The 13,182-nt window shown below is 36.5% G+C and overlaps 1 protein-coding gene across 1 annotated transcript in view; it reads left to right on the forward strand.

Annotated features, from left to right (window-relative positions):
- The window catches only part of GPR158 (G protein-coupled receptor 158), a 428,312-nt gene that overhangs the window by 406,733 nt on the left and 8,397 nt on the right, over positions 1–13,182 (forward strand). The window contains exons 8-9 of the mRNA XM_049624721.1: positions 7,620–7,758; positions 12,833–12,938. Of these exons, the coding sequence (XP_049480678.1) occupies positions 7,620–7,758; positions 12,833–12,938 (245 nt within the window). The remainder of the gene's footprint in view (positions 1–7,619; positions 7,759–12,832; positions 12,939–13,182) is intronic.

The raw sequence follows: 13,182 nt of genomic DNA on the forward strand, positions 1-13,182 counted from the left end.
ATGTAAATACTTAATTACCGTAGAAGATTAGTCTATCTTATGACAGGTGAAATGTGATATAAACACCATTTAATGAGTGTGGGAGAAAATAGATTAGACTTCCTCTTCATCTGACTTAGATTAATGTTCATGATGTAGGTTCATTTACATACATCTTCTTTTAGTCTAATGTACCATATGTCTTCATCCACACTGCATCACTTGTTACCACTTTAAAAATGTATTTTTAATTTTCAATCAAAGGATAAAAGCCTGACCACAGAGACAATTTATTTGCCTTGGCTTGGGCTGCATTGCTAGAAACTCACACATGCTTTTGGAGGGTCTTGCTTGACTGTTTTTAGAAAGAGCGAAGTGGGGGGTATTTTCTTGTTTATCTGTATACCACGTCTTCTGAAAAGTCTGTTACATCTTTGAGGAGTATTTATTTATATGATGCTACAGGGCTAACAGGACAAATTATTTTCTATCTTAATTTTATCCTTACAGTGCTACTTTTCTTTTTGGAAATTTAGGAGATTTGAGGTTAGGGCTGGGGATTCTCTTGGGACAGCTCCTAAAGGCCAGGGAGCAAGAGTATCTAAGATACTCATGGTGGTCATAATTTCTTCTCAGGGGTTTCAGCTCCCAGGGAGCCCTGGAACTTTCAAGGGAGGAAGCAACATTAAGAAGGAAAAAAAAAAGGCTGTCTTTAGTTGCTTGAACAGAATATCCTATAGATTAAACTCAGTTGTCAAGAAGATTTTGGCAGATCTTTTCCTTGTATTGAGAGGACTATCACAGTTTAAATAACAAGCTGTTAATCCCTATGGACTGCAAGCTTCCCTGTATTCTTACAGCTCAACCCATTCTGATCTCTGCAGTAATCATAAAGAGACTGGTACCACCATTTCCTCTGAGATTAGAATATGTAGGAGTAGAAAGGTTTGTGGGTTTTTCAGTTTCAACTCACTGAGACCCATTCCCCAAAGTAGTGGAAACTGTGGGATAAATTAAATAAGAAAAAGACCTTTAGGCCAAGAAAAAGGCAGATTTGTAATGACCATGTGAGTCCCCCACTCAGTGGTCAAGTAATGTCCTGAGCCAAGCCTAACTCAGCAAAATTGTCTTCAAAAGATTTTATAAGCTAGAAATTGAACAAGGAACTTAATTTCTTTAACTTCCAGAAGAGATAATGGCACTGTAAGTATAAAACTAAGGTATAAAATAAATTGTTATATTCTCTCTTTCCCCTTTAACATCATATAAAAAACTACATCTCAAAGAAGTAAAATAATTTTCACAAAGATAGAATATAAACAGAAATATAGCCCCCCCCACACACACAATCATCCTAAAACCACTCAAGCTAGCCCTTAAAAAAGTATGTGCGAATATAGGGATGTAGCCCAAACAAAGGTAAATAATTGTCGATGCTGTCAGTCTTTAAAAAAGGTTGACAATTTTAAACATAGTTTTTAAATTGTTTTAATGTTTTATTTATTTTTGAGAGAGAGAGAGAGAGAGAGAGAGAGAGAGAGAGACAGAGCATAAGCAGGGAGGGGCAGAGAGAGAGGGAGACACAGAATCTGAAGCAGGCTCCAGGCTCTGAGCCTTAAACAGGGGACACAGGGCTCGAACTACCACCCCCAACCATGAGATCATGACCTGAGCTGAGGGCAGAAGCCTAACCGACTGAGCCACCCAGGTGCCTCTAAATGTAGTTCTTAAAGGTAACACAAAATCCTGACTGCAGCTCCCTCTTCAAACAACACACATGTAAATGACAGGGAGAGGGAAATGGAAGAAACACTACTAGAAGACACAACTTGCTGTCCTGACATTGACCCTGTGCCTTGTGACATTGACCCTGTGCCCTGAAAGTTCCCCAATCTTATTTTATCTTTATGAGCTCTTCCTACGTTCATGATCTTTAATGTGGGTCCATAGACTCTGGAGTGTCTGAATTTCACTAAATTTCTATCACCCCATATCAAACCTTAAGAACTTTAAATGTACGTGCCAGAGACAGAGGGGAGAAAATATATGCCTTCTCTAACTTTCCCACTCAAGACGCAGTGGAGATGGTGAAAAACTTGATCCAAGTTCTAGAGATGTATGAAAGGAAGCAATAAAGAAAAGCCAACCTGCAAATGTGTGATCATTCACAGCAGTGCTTGCCTTGGAGAACTCCTTAGCAGTGAGTGTAAGAGAGGAATAATCAAGTCACCACATAGTTCATATGATTAACAATTGTATTCCTTAGTATTACGACACGGTATCTGTGATCCGAGCTTGAAACTGGGACATTCAACATTTTGCCCAGCCTGCAATAAAGCCTTCATACATGTAGATAATGTACAAAAGGCATTTAGTACAGTGCCTGGCACGTTCAACAGATGTTAGCTACAAAGTCAGACTCAGGGGACAAAAAGTAATTCCGAATGGAAGTACTAGCTTTTCCTAATTAGCATACTAATTATTTAAAGTGCAAACAATTGTTGCTTGGGAAAATATTTGTTTTCTTCAATAGGATGAAAAAAAATATTTCCCAAGGTTTTGTCTATGCCTCTGTTAATAATAGAGCAAAGAATAGAGTTAGTAAGAGCATCCTCATCTCAGCCCAAGGATGTCATTTCGAGAACACTGGTCAGGAACTAAGGAGCCTGTGTTCCAGGCCCTACTTTGCTGTGACCACAGGGATGGCAACAGGGATACAACAGGGTTCTCCACAGGCATGTTCTGCAGCCCAGCGCTGCCCATCCCTGTGGCTCACTGCTTCCAGAGAGCTGAGGAGGGAGCAGACATTCCTGCCTCCACTGTCCTCCTTGTGAAACCCACCCACATTCTACTGCTTCAGTCTCTGTCCCAAAGCTCAATAAAGGGACTTCAGGCAAGCAGAATCACAGCAGTTCACCAACCACCCATCTTTGCAGCCACATACACACTCCAAACAGCACCCCCAGACTCCATGGTCTGATAAAGTCACTTCTAGCTTTAAAATTCTATCAAGAGTATCATTCTCATTGTTTTCAGCATTGTAACTCTTGGAACTGTTCTTATTTTAAAAAGAAAAGGCAACTAAGCCTCCCAAATATCAAGGCTCCCGTATGCCAGTTGAGGCCTAGAACACTGGAACTTGAGTTACTCTCAAGCGTTATTGAAGTTGTTTTCATACTTCATGATAACTTCTGTGCTGCCTACCATGTTATTGCATGCACAAAACCAGAAAACTTTGAAAGTGAAGGACTTAGAGGAAAACAGAGGAGGACATTAAAAGAAATACTTAGAGGGGCACCTGGGTGGCTCAGTCGATGAAGCATCTGAGTCTTGATTTCGGCTCAAGTCACGATCTCACGGTTTGTGAGCCTGCATCAGGCTCTGCGGTGACGGCGCAGAGCGAGCTTGGAATTCTGTCTCTCCCTCTCTCTCTGCCCCTCCCCCACTTGCGTATGCTTCCTCTCTCTCTCTCTCTCTCTCTCTCTTTCAAAAATAAGTAAGCATTTAAAAAATTCTTTAAGAAAACAGAAATTCTTGGAAAATTCAACCTAAATGTGTCATTTATATATTTACTTGTGCCACATAAAAATAATTTTAAAGGGGCTAAGAAGCATAAAATGTTACTAAGACAAAAATGCCTTTGCAGCACAGCAAAGCAGGGCACCACAGCTTGAGAGACATTTGTACTCTGAAGTTGTTTTCCTCTCAGCCATCGTGGGTGTTCTGAGATCACAGAGCCCAGGCGTCTTCAGTATCCAAGAACTGATACTAATTCTCACTTTGCTTGACCCAGCCCTTTGGAAAGATAACTTGAAATCGCTTTCACTATCATATATAAATTTTTAAAAGGCTATGGTAGCTCACTTTCAAACTGGTATCCCTTATAGATTAAAAAGCAAAATACCTCAGTTTTCTGAAAGCTCCACTTGGATCTTTGAATATAAATGCAATTCCCTCTCTAACTGTACTCATGCCTCCCATCAAAATCATTTAACAGCAGAAATTATTTTCTAAAGCAGAAGCAAGCACAACACATATTTCAACTCCCACGTAATAACACTGCAAAATTTGGTAACATCTGCATATTTTCTTTCCTAATTGCAGTGTTAGTTTGAAGTTAATTATATGAAACTGATTTTTTTTCCCAAGCACGACTTTTATATATCACATTTAGTTTAATTGGTACTTAGAATAATAAATTGTTTTTCAGCCAGAGCATATTGTTTGATATTGCTAATGAAATGATTTTAATGTTAAGCTTAGCTGTTGGGAGGAATCTTATTTTATCTCTTATTTTTAAATATAATTATACATTACAGCACCCTAATTAACCTGTTTTCCTTTTTTTAATCCTCAAGACAACATTATGTAAAAACACTGCAATAAGGGACAGGAGATAGTGTCTTCAGAAGGAGATAGTTTCTGCTACGTGGAAATCCTTCCATTTCAGCATACTTCTGTGCTGGTGGTTGTTTAACAATATTTCTGGATTCATTATTCCTAAGTGGCAAGCACATTACCATACATGTCGTGGCCCATCAGTAAACAGCAGTTAGCACTATTAATAATAATGCCGGTATGACCTTTACACGTCTGTAATCCCTGCAGTGTTAGAGGGAGTGACAAGGTAACAGAAAGTCTACATCTCTAATAACATGAAAGTGATATCATTTATATTCTTTCAATTCAGCAAATATTTATTGAATCTTATCTATGTATGCTCCATACTGTTGCTGTCTATGTGGGCAAAGGCAGAAAAAATCATTGAAAGCCTCGATTCCTTGTTGAATCATTAGATTGCGCACCTGAAATTTATATAACCCTGGATATTAATTATACTTGAATTTAAAAAGTAAGTAAATAAATAAATAAGACTTGCTTCTTTTCCTGAAGGTCATAACTATTTGGGGCTAAAGAAGGGAGTGATTAACATGACTCCACAAATAATTTTCTCTCAATTATATATCCTGTGGCATTATTCTCTGCATTGTGCAATATTGATAGTTAAAACCCATAAGAGATTAGAGGAAGGAAAATTCAGTGCAAGGTAGAATCAATTCAGGTGGCTTTGTGATGGAGGTGGGACCTGAATTGGACATTGAAAATGTGGATAAGATTGGAAAATGTGGGTGAGAAGAAATTCTTGGTGTGAGCAATAGCATAAACAAAGACTCAGAAGCAAGAAGAATCTTTGAAGTGGTCAGAGGACAATGAGTCTTCCTGGGCCAGCTCAGAGTTCATGCTAGGGAGTATTGGAAGGTCATGTTGGATGTATAGCATGAAGTCACAGGGAGCTAGGAATGCCAGGACCAAGCCTTCGTAAAATAATAGTAAGCCACTGGAGATATCTGAATGACGATGCATGCAGTACCTCACAAAAGCCTGACCTGAGGGGTTAACAACTAGATAAATCAGGGGTGAGAAATATACAAGCACAAAAGAATAAGGCCAAGCAAAGTGGGCAACTAACATGAAGCCTGGGTAGCAAGAAAGGCTTAAATGTGAGGACATGTCTGCCCAGGCATGAATCCCTTGTAGTCTTCCTTTTGGGGCAAGAATTATTTCCAGGGTCCTAAGTGAGTATGAGTGAATCTTATAATGGAAATGTGAATCAGCTAACCCAAGTGGAGTGCCAGGGATTTGGACAAATCCTGATGTGATCAAAGTGGAGTTTCAGAAAATAAAGAATGAATGAACACAGGATGAAGCCAGGTTTAGATGGGGCAGTTGAAAAATAACTGTAACAAATAAAGAGCAATATGATAGGCACTTAAAGGGTAGTCATTGTGGGCACTGGGAGGAACGGTCCCTATGAAAAACAACTCAAAGTAGAAATGTACCAAAGAAAGGCAGCTGAGATTTCCAACCTGGGTAAAGAGGCGATAGCAGTACCATGGACAGAAATACAAGTTAGAGGGCCACTGGGTGGCTCAGTCAGTTAAGTATCTGCCTCTTGATTTCAGCTCAGGTCATTATCTCAGTTTGTGAGATCATGCGCCATGTCAGGCTCTGCGATTACCATGCAGAGCCTTCTAGGGATTCTCTCTCCCTTTCGGTTCCTCCCCAACCCGGACTTTCTCTTTTTTTCCCTCTCTCTCTCTCTCAAAATAAATGAATAAACTTAAAAAAAAAAGAAAAGAAATACAAGAGTTAGGAAGGAAAGTTCTACATGAAGACCTCAGCATTTCTTGATTTGCTTTTCCTGATCCAGTAGAACTCGGCTGGAAAGAACATTTATAGCACATGGCCAGTGGCCAACATACTGAATAATTGGGACTGAATAAATCTCATGGAGATCTTGGAGTGTGCCTTATTTTTTATTTGGCTTCTAACCACATCAGGGTTTTAGAGTATCTCTTGACAGATGTGTTTATTTAAGGGGTTTTCAATAATTAGGGCACTACCTATTGTTTAAATACTGACAGAAATAGGCTGAAAGGTTGGCAGGTAAAACAGCTTTCGCATATGGGAATGGAAGTCAGTGTCTCAGTAGATAAGTAAGTAGGTTACCTCCAGGTAATGCATTTGATGAAATATTTTCTCCAAATTAGAGCTTTCTTCTTTATTCTTATTAATTAGGTATTATCTTCTTTAGATACTATCTTCCGTGAGGTCATGTCGCTAAGACAGATAAAATGGATGGTAGAAATTATTGGTCAAAAAGGGTTAAAGTAGTGATGTTCAGTTTGGAAAAAAAAAGTCAAACGAGATGTTTAACAATAAGATCCATTTAATGTGTGTTTTTATGTATTCCTTTACTTATCTAATATCTACCATGTCCGTAACTATATTATGTGCTTTATATCCATTTTTTAATTTCATTAGCAAATAATCTCATGAAATATGTACTTTTTATTATTCTCATTTTCCAAATAAGAAAACTGTGGCCAGAGACGTTAAATTGCCTCAGATTATGCAAAGTTAATTAGAGACAGAGCCAGAATTTCCAATCAGGCCTAATGTGATTCTGAAGCCCTTATCCTTAACCGCTTTACTATGCTTGTCTCTTCTGGCTTGATCCCACAAACAAGGTGATTATGAATTTTACGAAGCCTTCAGCACTCCACCCACAAAAGATGGGATTTCTGTCATGTGTGAAGAAATAATGGTTCATTTATAAAACATGCCACTGAATGTTTATCAACCTATTTTCTCACATTTCTAGCAATGGATATTTTTATGTTGTTGAACCAGATCCAATGCGGTAAGACCTTACATTTCTAGAAGCTACATATGAACACAATACATGCCTTTGTTGCCTTGATGACTTCATTATGACCCAGATGCTCCGTGAATATCTTAAACTCAGGTTGGGGATGTAGAAAATAATTTTACAGTTGTTTCAGGAAAAAGCCAGGCATTAGCAAAAGAAAAATCTGAGACACCAAACACTGTTTTTAAAAAAGCAAGAAAACAAAAACCAAAGTGTACCTTGAAAAGTCTACACACTGAATAAAATCTTAAATGTATGTCACGTGTATTCATATGTGAATGACATTTTGTATGCATCTACTTCTAGCTAAACTTATGTTTCTGTAATAGACACAAAATGCATGCTAAAGCACTTAAAATTTGCATTTTTATTCACCTATAAAACTAATGGAAAATTGTTCTTTTCTTTGTTGTTGTTCTTCTCACAGCTGAATTTTTATTCCTCTTGTGGGGTGTTTATCTCTGCTATGCAGTGCGGACAGTCCCATCAGCATTTCATGAGCCACGCTATATGGCTGTCGCAGTTCACAATGAGCTCATTATCTCTGCTATATTCCATACAATTAGGCAAGTGCTCTATAGAGCTAGCAAATAACTGTTTTATTTCTCCGATGTGTTGTGGTTTGATTTAAATAGCAAAATTGGGTAAAATGCATCATGGAAAGATTCAGGAAGGATAATGTTTTTAAGCTGACTAATTTCTTTGTCACAGAAATGGCAAATGAATGTAGGGTTTTGTTTTTTTTAACTGTTCTTAGTTCCTGCTGATGTTTTGTTACTACCTTTATCTTGAAGGTTAATTACTCTGTATTATTGTATTCTATCAAACCACTTATAGGAATGTCATTGAATATTGTTATGATATGTAATACTTTTTGTTCTGAAGATATAAAGCTACACATGCATACATCATAAAGTTGATATAATAAATTATCTGTGTTTCCATTCATGTTTAATACATGGGGTTATGCTTTTAAAATCAATATTCAGATAGACAATTTATGTGTATTTATTCTGCTGAATTCAAAACTAAAAAACCATTCCAACCCAAGGACTAGAGTTTTGTGTGCAATGGGGTTTAGCAGTGACCTTCTATTGTACACATATATGCCTGGCCCTCCAGTTTTTGGTATCCCCTATATTTCTGTACTCGGTGAGTACAAAGGAGGAAGAAAGGGGCTAATGATAAGTGAACAAAATGAAATATGTGTGACTTATCTTCTGCGAATTTATGCCTATCTGAAAATGAAATGAAAACCTCAGTGAGAACAAAAAAGGAAATCCTATAATTTCAAAAGTAACAAAAAAGATGTCATTCACTTGCTCGACATATATTAAAAGTTAGGACGTCCTTAAGAATACAATGAGAAATTTTAAATATTCAGCCATTTCCCTCTGTGGAAAAACATTAATAATAGTGGGAGTCAGAGTGGGAAGGTGTGGATCTGTGGAAGTTTTGGAAGATATTTATCATTTCTCACTTTAGTCAATAATTATAAAATTATATCTTGCACTTCTAGGAACAGATGACGGCAGAGAGCAGTTGAGCCTTAGACACACCTACACTTTTTATCTTTTAAGTAAGAAAGGGGGTATTTATGATTTGATCATCTTGGAGGCTCCATCAAAGGGCTAGGAATCCAGGGAATTTGCCTCTTTGCTTTGTCTTGACCCCTCTCAAAAGAGAGAGAAAAGAGAAAACGAGAAGAGGAAGGAAAGATGAGAAGCAAAATATGATATAACTGGGCAAAAAGCAGTCTCTCTCGATCCTATTTAGACTAAAGCTGGAGGACATGAGAGGAGGTGTCCTCGGTGCACAGTGTAGTGAGCACCAGAGAGGACTCTGCCATGGGCGGAGCCCCAAAGTCTTCACAGGTCTCCCAAACCATCTCCCAAGAAAAGCTGCATTTTTGTTTTTTGTGTCCAGGATATCAAACACATATGTTTCAAGGTATAACAAACATGCTTCTCTAGAACCATTTATAAGTTAAATGTTATATAAACGAACCAATTGCAGAGTTCTAAGCATACCAAGAGGCTTATTGCAGATGAGTTTAAATGTCTTCTGTTGCCAGAATGTGACCACGTCATGCAAAGGCCTTCCTACTTTTGCCCTACAATCAGCTGCTGTATTTCTTAGAACCAAATTGCCCAAGAAATTAAATCTGTTTAAAGCAGTTGCCTAAATTGATTCTTATCCTTTTCTACTTGAAGATTTATTCTTTTCAATTTTCATTGTTAAATGTTTTTTCAATGGATTTGATTGATTGATTTTATTGATTTATTTTTTCAATGGATTTTAAACTCTCAATTGGTCCAAGTCTTTTCAGCAGTAGGCAAGGTAAAGCACTTTTGAAATGAACTTAAAAAAAATTCTTAAGAAGGCAATAGGTGGTTATTACAGATAAATCATAAAATGATAAAAAATAAACTCCCTAATCCAACCACCCAAAAGTGATAAGCACTGTTAACATATTAGGAAACACATGCTAAATATTCACTGAAAATAATTTTCTTGGGAGCCTGGCTGGCTCAATCAGGGAGCATATGACTTTTGATCTGAAGGTCATGAGTTCAAGCCCCACATTGGGCATCGAGCTTGCTTTAAAACAAAATTAGCTTTCTTACTTTGCTTAGGTCTTTCCTACAGAGTCCCAAACAACCTATTAGCCTAGCCAGATGAACCATGTAAATGATGAGCTGGGTGCACATAGACACAAGTGCTGACTGAATTGTTCCTGTTGAACCTAGTAGATTTGGTGTTAGACATGCCATGCTCACAAGATCAATTTTCTTCCAGACAACTATGTAGTCCCCTATAAGTTTTGAACAGGGAGGACTTCCAATGGCAGCAGGGTGACCAGCCTTGGTAGGCCTTGGTATTTTCTTAGGCAAGCCTAAGAACACCTGCGTGGGAAGCCCTACATTTTAAGTTCCAAATTTAACTTACCTTTCAATTAGATTGTAGCATATTGGCTTCAAAGAATCGTAGTATATATTAGCTACTTTCTCAGAAATTTAACTTGTATGGTCATAAACAGCCAAGGATAGAATTATAGTTTGACACACTAAATCTACAGAACACTGACTTTAGGGAGATGAGCAAGAAGCAAGCAATAGGCAGTAATAATTAAAGGAGTCAAGTATATACAATTTCTTATTTACATGTGGGCTGAATTTGTACATGCTATGATTCCAATGTTGGTAAAGTCCAAGAATAAGAAACAAGAACGTAATAATTTAAATAAACTGGGTTCATCTTTGTAATTTTTTAATAGAATCAAATAATATTAAATAAGGCATCCAACATCAGCAAAGATATTCTCTATCAATAGGACATATCTGTTCTTTCTTATTTGCTTAAAATATAAAATTATACATACATAACTGTATGTATGTATGTATGTATATATACATACATAAATATGTAAAGCTATAACTGAATATTTATATACAGATTTACTTTTATTCTCATCAAATTGCCAGATTAAACAAATAAACTAAAAGGATTAAGTCCGGCAGTCTCATAATGCAGAAGGCATTTTGCTTAATCTGTTCTATAATCCTTCACTAAGCATAAAGCAGAGCTTTGGGAAAGTGTGAGATTTTAAAAGGTTTGCTTTTATTCCTAACTTGAATTTTTGAATATTTCTATGGTCCTGACTGTTAGATCTATTTTTTTAGAAGCTGAAATAGTCTTTCAAAGAAAACCAATCTTTAAAATGACTGCAAAACCCAATTTCTCTTAAGATCGTTCTAGTCAGAATTGCAACCTAACAAGCCCAGCAGTATTTAAAAGCTGGTTAATTTGGGGAAAATTGATGTTCGTATACAGTACTTCAAAATTACTTTTTGGGAGACTCACCATTTTAATTTAAAATACATGTAAGCATTGTTCCTTCCAGATACTGTCAGGCTAACATTCACTTGCATTCACTGGCGTTCATAATGTTCACTGGCATTTGAATAGGAATCCCCAGTGCGTGAGCCTGTGGACTATAGACCCATCCCCTTCCATATAACTGTCTGCTCCAGAACTGGAAATGGCCCCAGCAGTTTGGGATGAGATCATTTTCCAGGCCACATTTTATATTGCTTCTATGCTTCAGATACTGTAACTTGTTACTGAGGATGATGATCCTATTTCACTGCTTTAAAAAAGAAAAAAAAAAAAATCTCACCTGACCCTACAGAGACTCTGTCAAAAAATATCTCATCCCTGAACAAAGTGGATATTCATTTAGTCATATCCAAGGCAGGTATAAAGCCACTTTTCTGACAAAGGAATTAGAGAAGATGTTAATTCATAAAATCCTGTTTAGTAATGTGTGAGCTATCGTGAGTTTTCTGTACTTCTATGCATGTATTGTAAGTCCATTTTGTCTATGCCTCCAAACACAGGGGAAACTACCTCTCCATTTTGGACAACTCTTGAGCCTCCATTTTAACTTGATATTTGAGGGAGAGGGGGTGAGAAACTTGATATTTGGGGGAGTGGGGGATAGGATAGAGGTAAAAATGAGGAAGAAATCCACTTAGTGGAAATTCTGAGTATAAATAATACTAATTTACTTAGTAAAAGATATAAAATTAGTTTCTTCTATGTTTAGATTCATATATGTTTATATAACATTATATATGTTAATGTTCATAAGCATTGTCTTAAGATATCAGCTTTTTAAATTTGATGATGTATATCACTGAATTAAAATGCTGATTGTCTAATTCCAAATGCAGTAAAATCTCGTATTTAGCTTTTCGTGGATAAACAGTAGATGGGAAAAAATTAAAAGAAAAATATAATTGCAGAGGACCTTGATAAAAGCAACATCTGGCTTCTGAAAAAGAATGAGTCCTTAAAACATGAGTTTATTTGTACATATACCTAATGATTTATGAAAATATTCCAGCAATTACCAGAGTAGATCTCAGTACTGAAGTTTTCCTATACAAGTTTCCTGCAAACTCTCCTAGAACACAACTTTATAAATTACTCAGCAAGATATGATTTTAAATATGGCATTTTAAATTATCGTAAAACAGTTTGATACTTTACAATAACTAAATTTTTTATTTTAGAAGAGGCGTTTTACAAACCATTAGTATATTCATTTTTCCATTACATTGTTCATCATTGAAGCCTTTGAGGTCATTCACGAAGACAGATAATTACCTACCCTTTTTTTTCTTATTTTTTTTTCTTGATTAATGTTTTCAAATGTAGAGAATTAGAATCAAGAGTTATTTGGATGTGTCTCATAGCCCAAATTTTCCTGAAGTCACCAGTTTGTAAGCCCATTCTTCTTTTGAATTCATAAGTGTCCGTTGCTTTAATTTTAAGACATTCAATTTACATACAAAATAATTCCAGGAAATGATTAGCACATTATATATCTATATGCTGTCTTTCTTACTAATAACTTAAAATAATAAATAATAAAGAGTTCATATCTTTATCCAGTTGCAGTCACTTTGAGCCTTATTCTCCTGGGATGACAATATATGCCATAGAAACAGCAATACAACTGTTTCCATGCTTGCTTGTTTTTTTAAAATACACCAAGGAAAAAAGTTTCCAAGTATCCTAGGGTTTTAAATAGAGATCTTGTTGGATTACTAACTTGGTGAATTCTCATTTCAGATTCGTTCTTGCCTCAAGACTTCAGTCTGACTGGATGCTAATGCTGTATTTTGCACATACTCATTTGACTGTGACAGTCACCATTGGGTTGCTTTTGATTCCAAAGGTACTCCTTTAACATTACTTTTCTCTTGCAAGACAATTATTTTAAATAAGCATGGAGTTGTTTCTCCTTTAAAAAAATATCTGGCATATAGGCCAAGAGAGGTGTGGAGATTTGCTTGACGCTCTAAAATAATTTTAAAGCTCTCTCCTCAGGGAACTAGATGTCTCTTTTCTTTTGGAATTTATTAAATAGCCTATATAATTATTAAATGCTTCAATTTTTACAAAACCCATCATCTGGTTCA

Source organism: Panthera uncia, chromosome B4 (genome assembly GCF_023721935.1).
Source record: "Panthera uncia isolate 11264 chromosome B4, Puncia_PCG_1.0, whole genome shotgun sequence".
In the NCBI taxonomy this organism is placed as follows: domain Eukaryota; kingdom Metazoa; phylum Chordata; class Mammalia; order Carnivora; family Felidae; genus Panthera; species Panthera uncia.